Raw genomic sequence first — 19,463 nt, forward strand, 5'->3', positions numbered from 1 at the left:
AAAGAAGCAGAAATTGCAGCATTATGATGTGGATTTATTGAAATTCTAAGTTCAAAATGTGTAAACTTTGTCCACAAGATTAATGTTTAAATGAAGTTTGGATCAATAATTATATTGTAATCATGGCATAACTGTGTCAACAGTTATAATGCAGTGCAAATCTCAATGCTGCCAGAATTTTGTTACACATTAGTACAAAAATATGTTGCTAAAGCTGAATAAATGAACTGTGTACTAAGTGCTAATGACTGGGAATGCATGGGGTCATTTGTTTCACCTAGCTGAAACATACCCCTTGCTTCTTTGCATTGGCTTTGTGTGTAATTCTTCTACTTCTAATCTGAACACACAGTTAGATTTTTACCTTTTGGGAATCTCTTTTGTTTTGTTTGTTTCTTATTTTTGTCTGATGATCTTGTTTGTTTTGAATGTCACTACTCTGTCTTGTATTCTTTTTGTTTGTTTGTTTGTTTTTTCACCAATAAAATGTAAAAAAAAAAGAGAAAGATTTATACCTTCTTGAAATCAGCTTCATTGTGAATGTCAGACATTATTACCCGTCTCTGTTACTGATCTTCTTTTAAGTTAGTAGCCGGGTAATAAGCTTCACATTGGGGTCTTGTCTCACCCTGTTGGGATTCTATTTCCCACAACTACCTGCTAACCATACATTATTCCGTTCTTAAAACATCCTCCTTGAACTTATAGTAAACATATAATGGTGCCAAAGACAGAATCAACACATGTCCACATGTAGGTTTGTCTTTTCTTGTGTACTTACTTCCCCTCAGAGCTGTAGCTGTTCATGCTGCCGTCGGTCGACTCTCTGCTCGCCTGTCGGTTCATGCCTGACCCTCCACGTGGATACTCCACGGCCATACCCGTCTCCACGCTCCTCTGGATGCTGCTGCTGCCGGCCTTACCCTTCTTTCCCGTTGTTGTCTCTGTGGCAGACACAGAGAGAAGAGTTTCAGTTAGACTTTGCTTGTGTTACTTTAAACCGAGGCTAAGCTTTCAGCCATCAGGGTCTCATGACATCGTACCCAAAAATAAATCGGGAGGAGTTAAAGAGTTGTTCTCTGCATTTTACTAAAGGAGTTTTTCTTCAGTTCTACAAGGGGTTTTAGCGATACCACCATGAGTTGTAGCATTATGCAGGCAGTCCCATGCACATGTGTAATCTAACCAGCATCTAAAAGCACAACTTCAGTGAAGGATTACTACACGGACACTTTCAGACAAGTCTAAAAGGTTTTGGGTCTAAAATCAAACAAACAGGAGGGAACTGCAATCAAGGCGATGAGGTCACTGCAGGAAGAAAACAAGGCTGCACTAAAACGTCTGGCGGAGATGTAGAGGTAAAACTGAGAGGCGTGAAGAAATCAAAGCTGAAAAAGGAGTTCAGCACTTTTTAAAGCCTGCTGTTTGATGAGCATTGTTTTTTTGTTTTGGGGGTGAATTACAGGTATTTCATCAGATCTAGTTTATTTTCATTGGCAGAATAAAGTCATACAAATGTAAAGGCACATGAGGCCTGCATGCTCTCAGCCAGGCTTTTAGCTAGAACTGAACCAGCCTTTAAACCAAAAGGTGACAGAAGAAGGTGGAGTAAGGAAGCGTGCCGGAGACAGAGCTCAGGAAGGGCAGGAGGTGCAAAGCTGTCTCACATAGCTATCACTCTCTTTCTTTCTTTCTCTCTCTCTCTCTCTCTCTCTCTGGCTCCCTCTCATATTTCTCAGTGTAAGTAGGAAAATATTACAGAAGTTACATCCAACAGCTATGATAATAATGTCCCTTAATTCACGAATATAATTGTTATGATTATTTATACATAAAACAAGTTAGTTAAATTGACTTCCTGTCCTACAGCGTCTAACTGTCTGTCTTTAAAACTGTCTGTCTGTCTGTCTGTCTGTCTGTCTGTCTGTCTGTCTGTCTGTCTGTCTGTCTGTCTGTCTAACTATTGCTTTACCTTTCTGTCTGTCCGTCGCCTTACCCGCCGCCTCTGAAATAACACACACAACAACAACAACAACAACAACAAATCCAATAAACAACAACATCAAAAAGAACAACAACAACACTGGATACACACACGTGATCAGTTGTTTTTTGTATACATAGTCTTGTGTCTGACTCATGAATGATATGTTTAATTAAACCATGTTTAGTAGGCAGTCAGAGATGTGTTTGAGCTTGATGAGTCTGTGTACCTGTGTCTGCAGGTTAAAAAGAGTTTTATCACCTTTACCTCGGAGAACACAACCTCAGCTGTAAATATAGAAAAGTTTCAACGCTGTTAAGGTACCACGTAGGGGTGCAACAATATGTGTATCTGTATCGAACCGTTCGATACAGTGGTCACGGTTCGGTATGCCCTATGAACCGAACGATACGCAATTTTATATTTATTTGATCAACTGCTGACGAGGCGCTCTGTGCTGAAAGTTCAGAGGATCTGCGCTCGACTCCTCCAGGCTGCATTGTCGAGCGCAGGTCCACTGAACTGCGCGCTCCTCCCTCATTCATTCAGTCCAAGCTGGTCACGTTTCTTTTAACTGTGCTTCATCTGGAAATATATATTTCACCACACGACGGGCTGCTGGGTTCATATGTTCACAAATGTGTGTGTCAGCGTGCGCCCGCAAGAGAGGGAAGCACAAGTGTCCTCTGCGGTTGCAGAGCAGAGTTGTTCCGTGGTCCTGTAGCTGTGTGCAGCTTTGTTGATAGTGATGCTAGACTGGGTGATGTGGTTTTAAAGTGCGTCTATACATTACTTATTGTCTTATACTGCATGCTGTGGAAGACTTCAGCCTGATACCGGACAGTGTTTTCCCTGCTGTTATATCAGAGGCGCACCCGCCGGGTCCCGCCCCCCTTGGAAGTCAAAGCAGAAGTAATTTAAGGTTCCCTCTCTCATGGATCAGGTATATACCTTGTTCTTTATTTAACATACTAAATATCCTCATGTTATTTATCTTATTTACATGATGGGATGTCATTTCTGTCTCTACATGGTCGCGCGTTCACAATTCTCCTCTGTTCTCTGTATCGCGCATGGCAAATTTCGCACTCAGAAAGACACACATACACTCTCACACACACACCTCTATATACACACACGCGCACACACACACACACACACACACACACACACACACACACACACACACACACACACACACACACACACACACACACACACACACACACACACAACCTCCCCATGCACAGCAGAACATGTGTCAGGTGAAGCTGCCCCTGATACATTTCATTTGATTTAAAAACTGTGCTTTTGAGCTGAAACAAATGTTGGTAATTTCAATAAACTACAAGTAAAAAAAAGGCATGGAAATTTCTTTTTTATTGTATCGAAAACGTATCGAACCGTGACACAAACGCATCGAACCGAACCGAACCGTGAGTTTTGTGTATCGTTGCACCCCTAGTACCACATAGGTTTTTTGGAAATATTGTATATGTCATTTTGATTATCAAAGCAAAGAATGTAAAGTCTTTTTACTAAATCATGAGAAACGTGACAATCCTCCTTTTCGTTTTAAAGTTGCTTTATATTTTGTTTAATTAATGAAGGTTACTTATTTATTTTTTAAATATTAACCTACTTATGTATTGTATTTTCACTATTATGTATTTTCTATTTTAAAATATTTTCATTTATTATAATTTTAGAAAAAACATCACTTGCTTTATTTGTTTACATTGATCTTTTTTATATAATGTGTAAAAATGTAAATACACAGATCTTTTAAAAATTAAAAATAAATATCCACATGGGTGTGTCCACAAACCTAAACTAGTTACATCATAATGATTTAAAAGATTGCAATAATCATCTAAAAGTTCAACACACTGTGGCTTTTAAAGAGAATATCATTACCTTCCAGGCCAAACTTGCTGCTTCAGCTTTTCTGATTAATATTTAAATGAGTCTATTTATTTGATCCATCATCTGCCAAAAGCAGAGACTCATTCCACCAAACAGTATAAGACAGACTAGACACCATTAGAGACTAAGAGTCTTCTTGGCACTCACAAATCTTAGTTACAGGAATTACACAAATGTCTTGTCATCATTGTGGTGTGGACTCTTTAAAAAAATAATGTCAAGGCATTAAATTAATAGGTGATATAGGACTGACTTTTGCTGCTGTATGTTGTTTATTTTTCTGTTTCTTTCTCTCTCTGTGGATCATTGAGTGATTTTCATTTCTCAGAGCGTTCTCTGACCTGTCTGGCTGAGTTGCGAGGTACTCCGGCTGCGTCTGGATGGAAGGATGGCTACAACACGTTGGCTGAGGCTTGAGCGCCGCTTCTTGATCCCGCTTCCAAGGCTACCGAGGGCCGTGTCTGATTGGCTACCATCGGCGTGATCCATGCCGTAGATCTCGCCGCTCACGCTGGTGCTCTTCATCATGTGGCGGCCTGTTGCACGCATGGCCCTGCTGTGGTGACATTCGTGGTGTCAATTACATTATGACCAGAACTAAGTTCATATCAAGGGTCTGAATAATTCCTTTGATAGACAGTTAAACACAAAGAGAGTACTGGAGTGTGAGAGTGAGTGAGTGTTGGGGTACCTGAAGCGTCCCCGGGGTCTCTCTGACTGGATGGACATGTAGCTGGTGCTACTGATGCGAGAGGCACTGCTGGTTCGAGAGATGGCTGACACATCGCTGACATCACTGTCTGAGGACTTATGGGAAACATTTTCGCTGCTCCGCCTCTCGTCCTTATAGAGCTGAAGAAAAACACAGAGTGTTGCAGTTAGATATCAGAGACAGTTATTGAGAACATGCACCGAGGGTCAAGCAATCAATCAAATCAGATATCAGGAGAGGTGTTTCAAATTAACAGTATTGTCCAAAATTGAGTGCATCACCCACAAGATTCAGGTCAGCTTGGGCCCTTCGTTGAGAAACAGGAGAACTGACACAGAAGCTAAGCTATCAACCACTGCAGATGGGGCCATATAAACCTTGTATTTTTTTTAAAAAGCCGAACACCAGGGCATCTGTTCGGTGCTTCAGTGGTGTGCCCCATGTATAGAGGCTGTAGCATGCAAGTGGCTGGCCCGAGTCACATTTGGAGCAGATCTGACATTGTATGTAAAAGTTAGTACTATGCATTCTCACAAGGTGTTCAGACTGTAATTGAAAAATTAGCATGTAGATGTGTTCAGATGTGGACCATGATCATTCATTGGTTGGGATTTGGTATAGACGCAAGAGTATTTTTTGTAGGTCTGATGTGATAAATATGCAAAACGATGTTCACACATGTAGGCAAAAGCAAACCTTCATGGGAACCACATCTTGAAAAACTCCAGGGTTCAGAACCATTTAAAAAAGTCGTACACAAGACTCCTAAAATATCATCATTTTCACCTGACACTCATACAAAGTTTGGTGAGTGTTAAGGCATGTTTAAGCTGCCAAATTAGAAATTCAGTGAGCTCAATAAAGAGGATCATTGATAATCATATGGACTCTAATGGGGTCCTTGCACTGCGTTTGGTGCTTGAGTATTTTCACTTCTACTACCTCTGGTGATGCAGCAGCTCCTATTTTATAACAAGGCATAAAAGCTACTTTAAATCTTTAAATTATGTTCTTTGATCTTCTATCATCCAGTTTTTTTTTGCCTTTTTGTCTGGCATTACTTTCTCTACATCTCTGCTGATGATAGTTTAAAATTCAGTCCAACGGGGGACGGTTAATGCATCACAAAGACAGCAGTGACTACGCATACCAAAAAATTCCCAGCGTACAGACATGTGAAAGTCAGGATATCCCCATTAAACAGTCGATTTGACATCAGCTGGTATGAATTATACACACTTCTGTATTTGAGATGGAACCAACTCATTTTATTGAGTGGTCTTCCCCATCACTGTATCATAATTTATGACCGTCTTGAACAGTAAGACGAGATGCAATGTAAGATGCAATTCACTGCCATGTACTTAAGTTACATTAAGACTCCTTTTATCTGGCAGAAACTCTCCTCTTCCTCCCACTCCTGATGACTTTGTTTTGAAGGGAACGATCAAAGAGAATATAGAGAGTAAAGATAGTTGTGGCTCACCTCCCGTTTGTTCTTCAGGGCTCGGTCCAGATCCTGTTGGCTGGAGGTGGAGGCAGCTGATACCCAATTGGAATGAACCCTCATCTGGAGCTGACGGACACACTCCTCTGCTACCAGGGCTGTACAAACACACACACAAAAAGCAATGCATTAAGTTTATTTTTAATATTTATACATTTGGTCACTAAGGCAGCCAGAGAAAACCTTAAGTAACTGAGGAAGAAATGAAGGACCAGTCGTAGTCGAGACCTTGATTTATGTTTTTTTTAAAAGATCTTTTTTTTTCTGCAGGGAAAACCAAAACGTCATCAACAAGTGCATTACTCGTTAAGTCACCTTGTTTCTATAATTAGGAACCAATCCCACAATGCTACCTAATATCATTTTGTAGCCTCCCTCTATCTCTCTTTCCAACCCAAACTCGGTCTCAGTAGATGTGTGTCTAACATGAGTCTGGTCCTGCTGGAGGTTTCTGCCTGTTAAAGGAAGTTTGTCCTTGCCACTGTAACTTGCTAAATGCTGCAAAGTGCTCTGCTCATGGTGGATTAAGATGAGATCAGACTGAGTCCTGTCTGTAAGATGGGACTGGATCATATCCTGTCTTGATGTTGGGTCTTTGTTAATAATAGAACATAGACTACGGTCTAGACCTGCTCTGTTTGGAAAGAGTCTGAGGATAATATTTGTTGTGATTTGGTGCTATATAAATAAAGATTGATTGATCTATCCTGGACAACCTTCTGATGATCTCACATCAGTGAAATTAATTTAAAGGCGACACCACCAGACTAATATAACTTACACTGTCTGTTTGTGTACATGATACCCAAACATCATACCTTAGAGTGATGAAAGTTTCTAAGTACACTTTATGAAAATGACACAGCTGGAACATTCACATTTTGATGATTTAAAAAGAAGTTTGAGTAATTAAAAAAGATAAATGTGATTCATGTAAGGGGTTCAAATTAAGTACAAAGTAGTTCATGTTGATAATATTGTATATTAACATATTGATATTATATTCTTACTGTAAAAATATCACACATGAATAGATGTGATATAAATAAATTATGTCACTAACTTACCAACACATTTTATAAGTTCCCATTTTCAAACACAATACCTAAACCAAAATTTGCCAATCAACAACAGTCAACTCAACTCAACTCAAACTTTATTTATAGAGCACGTTTAAAACAACCGGAGTTGACCAAAGTGCTGTACAGGACAAAAACAGCACAAATGACAAACATAGCATACGATACAATACTAAAATACAATACTAGAATACGTAAACAGTGCAAATGTATAATAAAATAAGATAGAATCAAATAAATTAAAATTGAATTAAGATTATGCCAGATGTCCACTCAATGTTGATTAAAAGCCAGGGAGAAGAGGTGTGTCTTAAGAGAGGATTTAAAAATCTCGATTGATCCTGCAGAGCGGATCTGTTGGGGCAGCTTGTTCCAGAGCCGAGGGGCAGCCGCCACAAAGGCTCGGTCACCTCTGGTTTTAAGCCTGGTTTTAGGAGTGACCAATAACAGTAACAAGACTTGTGTATTTTCTACTTCAGTAAGTGGCTCAGGTTCAGGCCCAACATTTAAATCACAGTTGGGAGAGCTTTGGTCAGAAGAAAGGGAAAATAGAAGGCCAAGAAGGACTTTTTCTTTCCTTTTTAAAAAATGTAAACAATATATTAATCTATATATTAAGATATATATTTTAAACCCTGATCTCTAAATCTTTCTTCTCTACTTCATTTTTTACAACACAATATCTAAACCAAAATCTGCCGATTAGCAACAGTAAACAGAGTTTGGTATTTTCTTCTTCAGTGAGTGACTCGGATCAGGCCCTACTTTTAAATCACAGTTGAGAGAGGTTTGGCTAAATAAAAGGGAAAATACAAGGTGAAGAAAAAACCTTTTCTGTCCTTTTTTAGATTTAAATAATCTAGTTTTAATAATCTATATTAAGATATATATTTTAAAACCTGATTGCTAAATCAAAAAATTAATTCTACTCTACTTTGTTCATCATGCTTATCACTGAAAGGTTGATTTTGGATTTATTTCTGACAATTTATATTTTTTCCCCAAAAAATACAAAATAACTTACAGAAGTATCCTCCTATCCTCCTTTTCTCTTATACATGTTCCTGTAACATTTGAAAGAAATTCACCTAGACAGAGATTGAGCCCTTTGTATGTGCAGCCAAAGAATGACTATCTAGTGAACATTATCCATGATCTGTTGACCTGTAAAAAATGGACATCTTGTAAACCACAAGGTGTCATTTTTTACACGGGTTAAGAATTGTGAATTATTTTCTGATTGGAAATATGAGATGAGGAGTGCATTCTGAAGACAAAGATGTCTGTGTTTTTGATAATCATTTGGTCTAACTGATAGAGATGTTCCGTACTACAAAGGACACAACACACACAAACATAGAGACACACAATAATCAATGTATACCTTGTTCTGCGGTGCTGCTCTGAGGGGGAAGCTGTGGGAGTTGTCGTACTCTGCGGGCTGAGGAGGACGTCACTGAGGAGGAAAGAGACGAACCACCTTGGAGGTGGCCCCTAGCACAAAAAAAGGACAGCAAAGAAGACAGAAGAAAACATAGATGAAGGTAGAGACGGAGAGAAAGATGAGGAAGAAAAAACATAATGCCAGAATGGAGAGAAAGAAAGAAAATAAAAGTCAGTTTGTTTTTGATCCTCAGTTTAAACTGCAGCACCGGTCGCTCACTGGAGTTTACATCTTCAGTTTGTTCTATCCACATGGCTTCATCTTCTATCTTAAAGTATCTCATATACTGCAGGAACACAGCGACTATATAAAGTCATAAATAAACCTATACCCTTAATATGTCATAAGTGAAAAATGCATTGAAGAGTGACAGACTGTCGCTGGAGTGAAAAGCATCCGTCACAAAAATGAAAGAAGAGCAGAAATATTTCAGTGAACAACCAGTGGCAACAGCGTGTTGTCAGAGTGAAGCAAAGTGAAGCTTGAACAGGGGTTGATAGTGAGGGATCCTGTAGCAGAAAAAGCAGTAAATAATGGTTTTAGACGGTGAAAGAACAAACAGAGAGGAGGTGAAAGCCTTCAAGCGCTAATTCCATCGTTTCTGTCCCACAAAGAACTTCAGTTATTCCTTGAACCCTTATTCCTTTAGATTGAAGTGATTAAAACATGTCAAATAAACACAAAACTGCACTCCCTGAAAGAAGGTTAAAAACTACATGTTCAATTCAGTAAAGGTGTTGTTTTAGCCACTGACTCACTTATTCAGTTATTTTTAGAGTCTGTCAACATTACAGAAATCATCCCTGCAGAGACTGAACTTTATAAGGAACCGTCATGTTCGAGAAGTGGTTTTATAAATAGTTAAAACACTACTCACCTTAAAACCACCTGACTCCTTTGATTAAAACAGAAACGGGGGTTGCTGATTATTGCCATTTTGTATTACCTTGTTGCTTGAATATTAATTTGTTATCTTTATGGTTGATTTAGATCCTGTAAAGTATTTGTTCAAGACACAACTAGAAATGTGCAAATTAAATATTTTCATCCTCGATAGTCAGTCCTTGAATTACTTGTCTATGAAATTGATAATTAATATTAGTGTTAGTCCTGAAATCCTGGTCATATGTTGTGTGTTAGCTAAACCGCAGCCTCCCCTCACTAGCCAGGACTTTAGCTCTGGTTTAAGGCTGGTGTCTTAATGCTTCAATCCTCTGCTACCCAGATAAAAACAAGCAAAGCTGAAAGATGGCATCTCACTACACGGCTTGGGTTGTCAGTATTTTGATCTAGAACATGGAGATAAAGTTGTTGGTAGTCTCTGTTTGGTAAACGTGGCCTATAACCACTCACCAACACAGGTATTTGGACGTTAACCTGCAATGAGGAATGAAGACTGGTGGTACTAGCTCTGCCACTGTTACATTAGTCTCTATTTTAAAATCAATTTTTGCTTTTAATATGTCTTGCCATTATTTTATTTCTGCTTCTTTCTTGTTTTCAATCGCTGTAAAGCACATTGAATTACATTTGATTTGCATGCAAGGTGCTATATAAATAAAGCTTGATTGATTGATTGATTGATTGATTGATTGATTGATTGATTGATTGATTGATAAACACAACAATTCATACAAAAAAACGACAAAGGAGACAGTAGTTCAGCAACTCCAATGTTCTACAAGGTAAAGTTACTGCTCCTGTAAATGGAGTCAGGTAGCTTTAAAATGAGTGTCTGTTTTTTTTGTTTTTTGTTTTTTTTAACCCTGTTACATGAGAGATGTTTCCTTAAATGTTGTCAGAATCTTAAACTAACAATCTGAGCTGTTCAGTGGCAAACCAACAAATTTGAATTGACTTGTTTACATGGAGCTCATTTTCTCTTTAGTATCACAATGAAGCCATTACAGCCCGTCTCACTGCTGCCAGCAGAGGGAAATTCCAAAAATGTTATTTCCTTTTTTATTTTCTTTGTTTGTTTTTTTACAGAGAAATCAATATCTTTATATAATAAGACCCAGAGTGTAAAACCAGCATCCTGGTTTAACAACAGAGGGCTTCAACTATGTATAAATAAATGTTCCCTTTACTGAATGTTTTGCAAATAATCCTTTAACATGATGTTGCAAGAGGAAAGTTGGAACAGACCAGAAAACACAGACCAAGAAACACAACACTATCACAGCTGCTACCATGTCACAAAATTACACCGGTAAGCAATGACCTCTGAGGTTTTACACAACACATACACAATAAATACACAAACACAGAGGAGCAGCAGCGTCTGAGTCAGTGAAGAGGCAAAGGCAGGTCACAGAAACACACACAAATACACACATAGGTAAGATCATGAAGAAAAGCAGGCCTGACTTTTTTCTTTCCACTACAGTATCTACAGAAACTCAAAGGAGATACACCTCAGTGACAGAGGGCACGCACTCAGCCCTTACCAAGGGGCCGCAGCGGGGCCTTCTTTCCTCTGGAGCCCCTTAAGATGGAAGTAGGCTTTATACTGCTTCACACACACACACCCAAGTGCCATACACACACACACACACACACACACGCAGATTGCACACATCACACAAGTGCCATACAAACCCAAAGCCCAGCAACAGTGAGACAGCGGCATGCAGGAAGAAAGATGGGGTCGAGAAAAAAAGCAACAGAATGAAAATAAAGAAAAATCCTCTGAAAGGTTTCAAATGAATCATCAGGAAAACATCCTGCTTACAGCTGATTTGGTTCCTACTATCTTACCCATATAAAAGAGTAGACGCTACATAAAGATCTGGGAAGTGGCCGAGAGAAACTACAATAAGGGCTTTAAAGGCCAACATCTAAAAGTTCAAAAATGTCTCTTTAAAATGTGATTTAAAAAAAAAAAGAGTTTCATTTTTTATTAGATATCTGACACGATTAGTTTGCATTTATTTGCTATGTCCATAAGAGACCATGAAAAAAAGGGAAGTCACTGAATTATGTCATCACTTATTCTACAGCCGTGTTAAGCACTAGATTCTAATTGGTCACAGCCAATCAGAGACTCTGGAGGAAAATTTGTCCTAGAAATAAGTCAGTTTAATTTGATGTTGGGAAAACCAAGAAATGAGACAAAAAGCAGAAGAAGTAAAAGACACATTAACTACAACAGAGAATTGAAGATGGTGGATACAGTTAACACTCAACAGAGCATGGTATGGGTATGGAAATAATGACTGATCAATGGAACAGACTGACAGTGACACTGGTTCATGTTCTCCAATGAGAGTAATAACAACTAAGCTAGCTCAATTTCAGAAGGCTACGCTGCTCCTATGGACATAGCTCAAACTGTAACACATTATTCTAAATGCAATAAACATAATCATTTTGAAGTAGCTGTGTAATTAAAAGGATAATGTATAGTGAGAAGGGTGTTTTAGTGGAGGAACCCCTTCTGTTTCTGGTGTTCTGATTCGTTAAACAACCCCCTCACCATAAATTATCTCTTATGTGTTTAATGTATGACATATTACCAGTTATTGAAATACTCTAATCTGGTAAAAACTTGATATTCTGAATGATTCAAAGGTCCCATATAATGGCATTTTTTATCTGTTCACAACATATCCCAGCTATCTTTTAAGCAGGTTTTTAAATTCTGTCACAAAAAAAACACCTTTGCGGAGGATCTGCAGCCTCTTAGTTTCCAACCTCATTACCTATGCAGTGAGTGGACAGGGATGCTATAATAATGAGGCGCTGCCCTGATCTGTTGCCCGAATGTTGTCTAACAGGGGAGGGTGCAAAGTTGTGCAGAAAAATGCAGAGGTGGAAAAACACCAAAACAAAATTGACGAGCACTCCAGAAGAACCCACGCCAGTATACTTCACATACTGGAAGATGAACTGCGTGAGGTTTTGGCGTTGTTTTGCATGTGGGCCTATGCAAATCATAGGCTTGTCCTGTGTTTATGTCACTACAGGAGCAAATTGCCTTGTATAAGCTATGTGTTGCTATTAGGTGGGCAACACAGACAATGTTGAGGGGTTTTCTTGCTTCCACATTCTCAGATTTGGTAGGCTGTAGACTTGTATTTATATATGTATAGACACAGAAAATCTTATTTTTCATTATATGGGACCTCTCAAAGATAACTGTCCTCCATACTGCTGAATTGATTTGAAAAGCTCCCATCAATTGGTGATCTCTAACAAAAACGTTAAGCTTGATGTAGAGTAATTCTCAGCTGAGCCGTCAATGAGCTCACAGACTACAGTTTGACATGCCTTACCTGCTGCTGTTAGACAGCTTCCTGCCATGACTCTGACTTTCAGGTGTTTCCAGGGTCCGAGGCTGCCTGGAGAATGGTGGATGAGCAAAGGGAACAATACACAACAGAAAAAAAAGGTTGGATGGATGGATGGATGGATGAGAGGATGGAAGAGAGCATGATGGAGGAACATCATTTAGATTTAGAAGAGTCTGTCAGGCGGCTGTCATTGGCCTTATAAGTTTATGATCTGGAAAACAGGAAATAGGAGGCATGCTGTGATGGATGGTATGATGGGGATATGAATAAGGGGTGTCACACACTCATGCTTCATCTGTAATTCTGCCTGTGAGTGTGCGTGTGTGTATGTGTGCATATGTGTGTATTTGTGTGTGTGTGTGTACCTCTTCTTTGTACTGAGGTGAATTAAAGTCTCTTGAGTGGGAAGCAGCATCCATATTCTCCATTCATGGACATGAAGATGACAAGGATGATACATGTACCCCACACACACGCACACACGCACACACACACACACACACACACACACACACACACACACACACACACACACACACACACACACACATTCAGCCACACTTCTGAAGTGAATTATGGACATCATGAATTTTCAGTCATTTCTGAGCACTAAGCCTTGAGAAAGCAGGACTTTTTAGGGACTGTGAAGAAATTGCGAGCACACAGAAGCTGCAGATGCAAATCCCTGAACATAAAGTACACGCGGAAAGACTGCAGGAAGCAACTCAATGAGGCAGGATTTCACACCAGAACCAGAACAAACTACCAGAAGTTCAGAAGAGCACAAACCAGGCACCAAAAACCGTGAAGGGAGAATAGAAACGAATAAGGACATAACTACAGCGACAACAATCAGGGATGAAAACTATCGCTACAACCTTTGGCAACAAATTGGAAACCAGAATAACACCACCACAAGCCGAAAAACCAAACAAGCAACCCTTTACACAATGAGAGTGAAAATGCTTCAAAGTAGAACTTGTTTGTTCCTGTGAGGCACATTCTACATTGCACTTCATGTTCACTCTCACTGTCCAGCTCACTGACCACAAACCAGGAGTTTCAAGTTGTCAATACAAAGCTAAATGCTAATAGCTCGTCATTTTATCTTGTATTTGTGGAGATAAAGAAATAACTCTGCAGTTTAAACTACAACTTTTATTAGTTTCAAGAAAATAAGAGTTAGATGAGAAGATTGATGGCATGCTCACGTGTGTTCACTTAAAGCTCCTGTGAGGAACTTTTTGTTTGTGTCAATTTTGGCACCCCCTCTGGACAAGAAGGACCTCTTACATCTTTACTGATTTTGTCCTGTATATGTCTAAGTTGTGTTTTCTGACAAAAAATATCATCCTGATTCCTTTAGTTAAATGAATCACTCACGGTGAATACATGCTTTGGAAAAAGTGAAAATGCCTGTTACTTCAAAGTGCTAATTGTCCCATTTTACAACCTCACAATATAGAAGTTGTCTATCTTGTTCTTGAAGGTTTGTTTACTTTTTTAGGTCATAATGTGACATCACTGCTAATTGTAGTCTGTTATAACAATTCAAAAACGAAGTTAAGCTTTTACAGCTAACCTGATTAAAATACAGGAAAATATAAAAAATATATGAATATAAAAATGTATATGAATCATCCTGCACTCAGGTGTAGTTTTTTTCCAGCTGAACTATTCCTTTAATTCTTTGTCCCTCCTCCTTTCCCACACAGGACGTACCTTCTTGGATTTCTGTGTTCTCACATTCAGCGCTACTAGCTAATGTAAGTAGCAGTCTTCATCATATGCTTCCTTTTTTAAATCAAGTACAAAATATGGCAAATTAGCATTATGCTAGCATGAGTTCTTTAACCCCAATTTAATTCTACAGAAACAGACTTGCTGTTGCTCACAGGTTTGAGCCTTTGTGCTAAACTGCTAATGCTGTGTCATGTATGTGACTTTATATTTGACAGACAATTGTGTTTTTTCTTCTGATCTTCTCATCAAACTCTTAAAACTGTTACACAAGTTTAAAGAGTGAACATTGTCCTCTCTCCTTCTGTGCGAGATTTGGTTAGAACAACGTATAGATTTCTTATATATAATACAAGATAAAATCACTCACTTCATTTTATCAGATTGGAAAGAGTTAGAAGAATTTAGGCTTCTGATTTGCTACCTACTAAAATCAGGACTCAGCAGAGAGAGCAGCTGAAAAATGAGGTAGAGCTTGACATTTGCCTGAACCCGAATACAACCCAAGAGAACCCTGAAGGATTCCAGTCGGGTTTGCTGTAATTTGTTCCTTATATCATATAAAAACTGGTGATGTAATACATGTTTGTTTGCCTTGTTCACAAGGCTACTTTCTTATTAAAATGAAACATAAAACTTCAGGGTTTGGGTCACAACTGCATCAGATTTGAAGGCAGTAGCCAAGCTCTAAGAGGAAGCGGTTGGGGGTCCACCAAAGGGTACCTGTCGTCTTCAGGGGAAGCATGTTGGATAAGAATCCTGGGACTCGCAGGACGTCTCCGGGGCAGGGAATGGGACAAAGTTTTTCTACATGTACACACACAGAATATATCACGCATATGACCAAAGGGAAGAAATGCTTTGTGCCTGATGCGAAACAAAAGACACGGTTACATTATCACCTCACAAAGTTGCTCATTTACATATCCAGCAGATATAAAGAAACATCAGACTCCACTATACCCTCTCCTCTTAGCTTTGTTTCTACTCTAACTCCCTTCCTCTTTGTGTTTTCTTGTTCAGCTGTAACTATGTTCTCACATCTGCTTGTAGATTTGTTGCTGGATCAAAGCTCCACCAAAAAACAAACATGCAATTACGATGATAGAGATGATATGTGACCAAAGAGGTGCAGAAATCTCTTTACATGAAGCAGGGCAGCTGGTCTCATATAAAGGCAGCTGCACACGTATTATAACAGGGTGTGAGCCTGAGAAATGAGATGCAGGACTGAAGTTTGTAAATCTAAGCAAGTTAAAGTTGTGAAGTGGTTCATCTTTGATAAAGGTAAAGGTGATAAAGTGGTGAAGAAGAGGAGCAGATTCTGCTGTCAGGGTGAAAATCTCTCTAACATGCACTCAGACTTTGATGGGTTGATGAAAGGGTCTAGAAAGCAATACTTTAGTGATGTTAACTTCTATTAACATGTTTCTCAATTTGAGGATTGTGGCAAAACAAGGGAGCTGCTAGGTGGAAGAAAGTGTATTGGTGTACAGCGAGAGGGTCCTGGGGGAGTGAGGAGAGAGGAAGCGTAGTCTTCAGCAAGTGTAGGACCATTCAGAGGGGAAAGAACTACAAAGACCAGGACAGGATAAGAGACTACTTGAGCACTACAGGAGGGGAGGGGGCAGGGACAGAGGCTGGTACCTGTCAGTCTCTGGTGAGGGGGCATGATTGTCTGGGGTCAGACAGTTGGTGCTAGCGCTCCTAACCCTGTCCAAAGAAGGCTGCAGATCACTAGAGGCACCACAGCACAACATGCCATCCAATGGAGGAGAAGACAGGAGGAGAGGACAGAAACAAAAGAGAGAAGAAATGGACAAATGTTTTAAAAGAAAGTCTGGAAGGAATCACAAAGGTAGTTTGAGAGCTAAAGCATGGCTGACCGGTGATAGGAAGCAGGTGTGTGTAAGTTATGATGGTTGTAACAGAGATGGAGCGTGGTGACTGGAAACACATTTTGGACTTTTCTCTAAGTTTGAGCGGTTTACACTCTTAAGTTTCACCGTCAGCCCTGATAATAATCTGAACACGAGGTCTGTGTGTCGTCTTACCTAACCGTCACCTCATCTGTGAACATTACAACGCGGTGTGTGATGGAGGAGCGCGTCGCCGTGACCGTGTGAGATCCAACAGAAGAGCTTATCTTTCGACATGCAGGCAGCTTGGAACTAGTCACAAGATGAAAATAAAGAAAACAAAAAAAACAGCATGCATTTGCAAACAAAACCAAATAAAGAGAAGAAAAGCTCCGACTGAGGGAAAGATGTTAAAGCTCCTGCTGTTGAAATACTCACAGAAAAGGACGTCTGAGGAATTGTTGAACCTCAAGTGTTTCTTTATTATAAATCTGTACAGTTTGGAGGATACTCTAAATCTAACATGTGGGATCATCAACATTTACTTGAGAAACATTCACACTGTCACTACAAAACATCTAAAGGTCTCAGTATGCTTCATTTTTTGGCCTTTGGAAATGAGATTTTCACCTTCTGTTCATGGAAAACCGTATACATGTAAGCTGTGTTGGTATGAGGAGGTAAAAGCGTACGCAGAGCTTTAATTATTTTGAAGAATAACATGTTCAGCAAATGGTGGTTTTAGATCTTTAAATCTTTCTTCAGGGAAAAACTGTTTTCTTATACAGAATGCTTCCCCTTTAGATGATCCTCATGTCTCCCTCACAAGTACCGGGCAGAGAGCTTTCTGTTTTTATGCCCATAAACTCTGAACACTCTGCCTCTGGACATTAAAACCGCAAGCTCTTTGATTGTTTTAAAAGAGTAAACGTGTAAGACTAACCTTCTAAATCTGGCATTTAACTTGCTCTGCATTATTACCATTCTTACTGTTACTACCATTATTTGAGCATTATATGAATTAGAATTTTATTCTGTTATTTCATGTTGTTTTATTTTATTTTTCTGGTATTTATCTGATCTTATTTTATTGGTTTTATTGTAATGATTTTATTTTATTTTTATGATTTTTTCTTATTTATTTTATTGTGATGATCTTTATTATAGTTTTCTGATTTCATTTTCTTGTTTTTATTGTAATGGTTTTATTTGATTGATTTGATTGTAATTATTTATTTTTTATTTATCTGACATAAATACCATTGATTTTATTTTATTTAATTTTTCTTATTTATTGTGTTTACTCTATTGTAATTTCTTTTTCTTCTGGTTTTAATCTGATCTTATTTTATTGATTTTATTGTTATGATTTGATTTTGTTTTAAAGCATTTAATTTCACTATGCTCTATCTTGTTCTAGTCTTGCATATTTCTATCTATTTCTGTTGTTTTCTGTCTCTCTGTTATTTTGTGAAGCACATTGGGCTCTCTGCTTAAATGTATGAAAGGTGCAACAGTAAATAAATAAAGGTGGGTTGCCTTACAGGCCTGTTCTACCTTAGGTTTTTGTTTCAGTTTTAGTTTCTATCTAGTTTCTATCTGCCCGTCTAGAAGATCACGTACAGTGAGATCACATGAGATCACAACCTTCTCACGTGTAGTGTGAAATGCACCTTTATTTTCAAGTCTTGCACTGTAAGCATATTGGAGATTAGTATAAAGAATATCATTCTCAATTAAGGGGCCGAGCTGTGGGTCGGAAACTCACTACTGACCCTACTTTAAAAAAAGGAACTGTCCCTTTAAGTGTAGCAACCTTTGTAAATCTCTCATCCAGGGCATATTTAAAGAGGAATATCCAATCACAAAGCTTCATACGTATACTGTTTACTGGTGACAGAGGGTAGAATTGAAGAATGATAACACACTCTGCTGCTTCAATGAACTCACTTTAGTGAATTTGGGTCAGTTTGGGATGAATTCAGCAAACATGGCTGTGTGTTCATTTCCAAATGCAACTCTGCAGCTCTGATTCATCGCTGTGACTGGATTCTGCCCCGCAGCCACGGCCTCTGACGCTAATGGGTATTGTAGTATTTATAGCCATCTGTCGTGTCAAGCTGACAAACTAAGCATGATTTTACAGAAATGAGGCTGAACTAATCAAAACTGCAGCTTTGTCATGAACATATAGGATCATAACATTTTCAAAGGGAGCCCAGAGTTTTTATTTTCACTGACATTGATGATGTCATCAGTGTGAAACAGGAAGATAGAATTTGTGAAGTCTTTTCTAGGTATGAAATGTTTGTCTTGAAGCATACTGGACCCTCTCTGTGGACTTACCTCTTTTTGTGTTTGTGGATACCGTTGAACAAAAGTGGCATCTTAGGTGGCAGTGTGGTATTAAGCTTAACACGTCTCCTGATGTTAGCATGCATGCAGCAGACAGAAACAGGGAAATGGGAGGAAGAGGAGAACTTATCCAGTGATTTTATGACCCATAAAGGATGTTATTATGCCTCTCACTCGTTCCCCACTAACATGTTTCTTACACTTAAAAAGGCATTGTGATTTCCACATTTCAGAGCTGTGAGTTATGCCTTTAAAAACATCCACATTGTCATCTGACACATTTATAAACAGCTCACTCCTTGTAAAAATCACTGGCTAAGCTTGTGGGTTTTGCAGTGTAAGCAAGTATAACTACAGCAGCACATGACAGGCATACAAGCAGCTAGAGCTCTCATCTCCACGGACAGGAGTCAGAGCCCCCATCTCCCTCAAACACATCTGTGTGTGTACAGAAAGTTTAACAGCAAATGTTCTCATTGTATTATGTTTCTATCAGAGATGAATGGTGGTACAAGGAGAGGCCTCTAAGACAGACAGATGTGTTCCAGAGCATGTGACTTAC

At 39.0% G+C, this 19,463-nt stretch overlaps 1 protein-coding gene across 16 annotated transcripts in view; it reads right to left on the bottom strand.

Moving 5' to 3' along the window:
* The window catches only part of LOC117811190 (regulating synaptic membrane exocytosis protein 1-like), a 144,325-nt gene that overhangs the window by 4,399 nt on the left and 120,463 nt on the right, over nucleotides 1-19,463 (bottom strand). For 5 of the 16 annotated variants that reach the window (XM_034681304.1, XM_034681303.1, XM_034681300.1 and 2 more), the window contains 12 exons: nucleotides 18,893-18,970; nucleotides 16,742-16,858; nucleotides 16,335-16,424; nucleotides 15,411-15,494; nucleotides 13,313-13,369; nucleotides 12,930-12,995; nucleotides 8,593-8,702; nucleotides 6,109-6,227; nucleotides 4,602-4,762; nucleotides 4,252-4,466; nucleotides 1,973-2,005; nucleotides 782-944 (listed from right to left, as the gene is read on the bottom strand). In XM_034681304.1, the coding sequence (XP_034537195.1) occupies nucleotides 782-944; nucleotides 1,973-2,005; nucleotides 4,252-4,466; nucleotides 4,602-4,762; nucleotides 6,109-6,227; nucleotides 8,593-8,702; nucleotides 12,930-12,995; nucleotides 13,313-13,369; nucleotides 15,411-15,494; nucleotides 16,335-16,424; nucleotides 16,742-16,858; nucleotides 18,893-18,970 (1,293 nt within the window). The remainder of the gene's footprint in view (nucleotides 1-781; nucleotides 945-1,972; nucleotides 2,006-4,251; nucleotides 4,467-4,601; nucleotides 4,763-6,108; nucleotides 6,228-8,592; nucleotides 8,703-12,929; nucleotides 12,996-13,312; nucleotides 13,370-15,410; nucleotides 15,495-16,334; nucleotides 16,425-16,741; nucleotides 16,859-18,892; nucleotides 18,971-19,463) is intronic. The other 11 variants (XM_034681313.1, XM_034681312.1, XM_034681309.1 and 8 more) reach the window with 8 other exon arrangements.

The sequence above is a fragment of the Notolabrus celidotus genome, chromosome 4, assembly GCF_009762535.1.
Source record: "Notolabrus celidotus isolate fNotCel1 chromosome 4, fNotCel1.pri, whole genome shotgun sequence".
Lineage (NCBI taxonomy): Eukaryota > Metazoa > Chordata > Actinopteri > Labriformes > Labridae > Notolabrus > Notolabrus celidotus.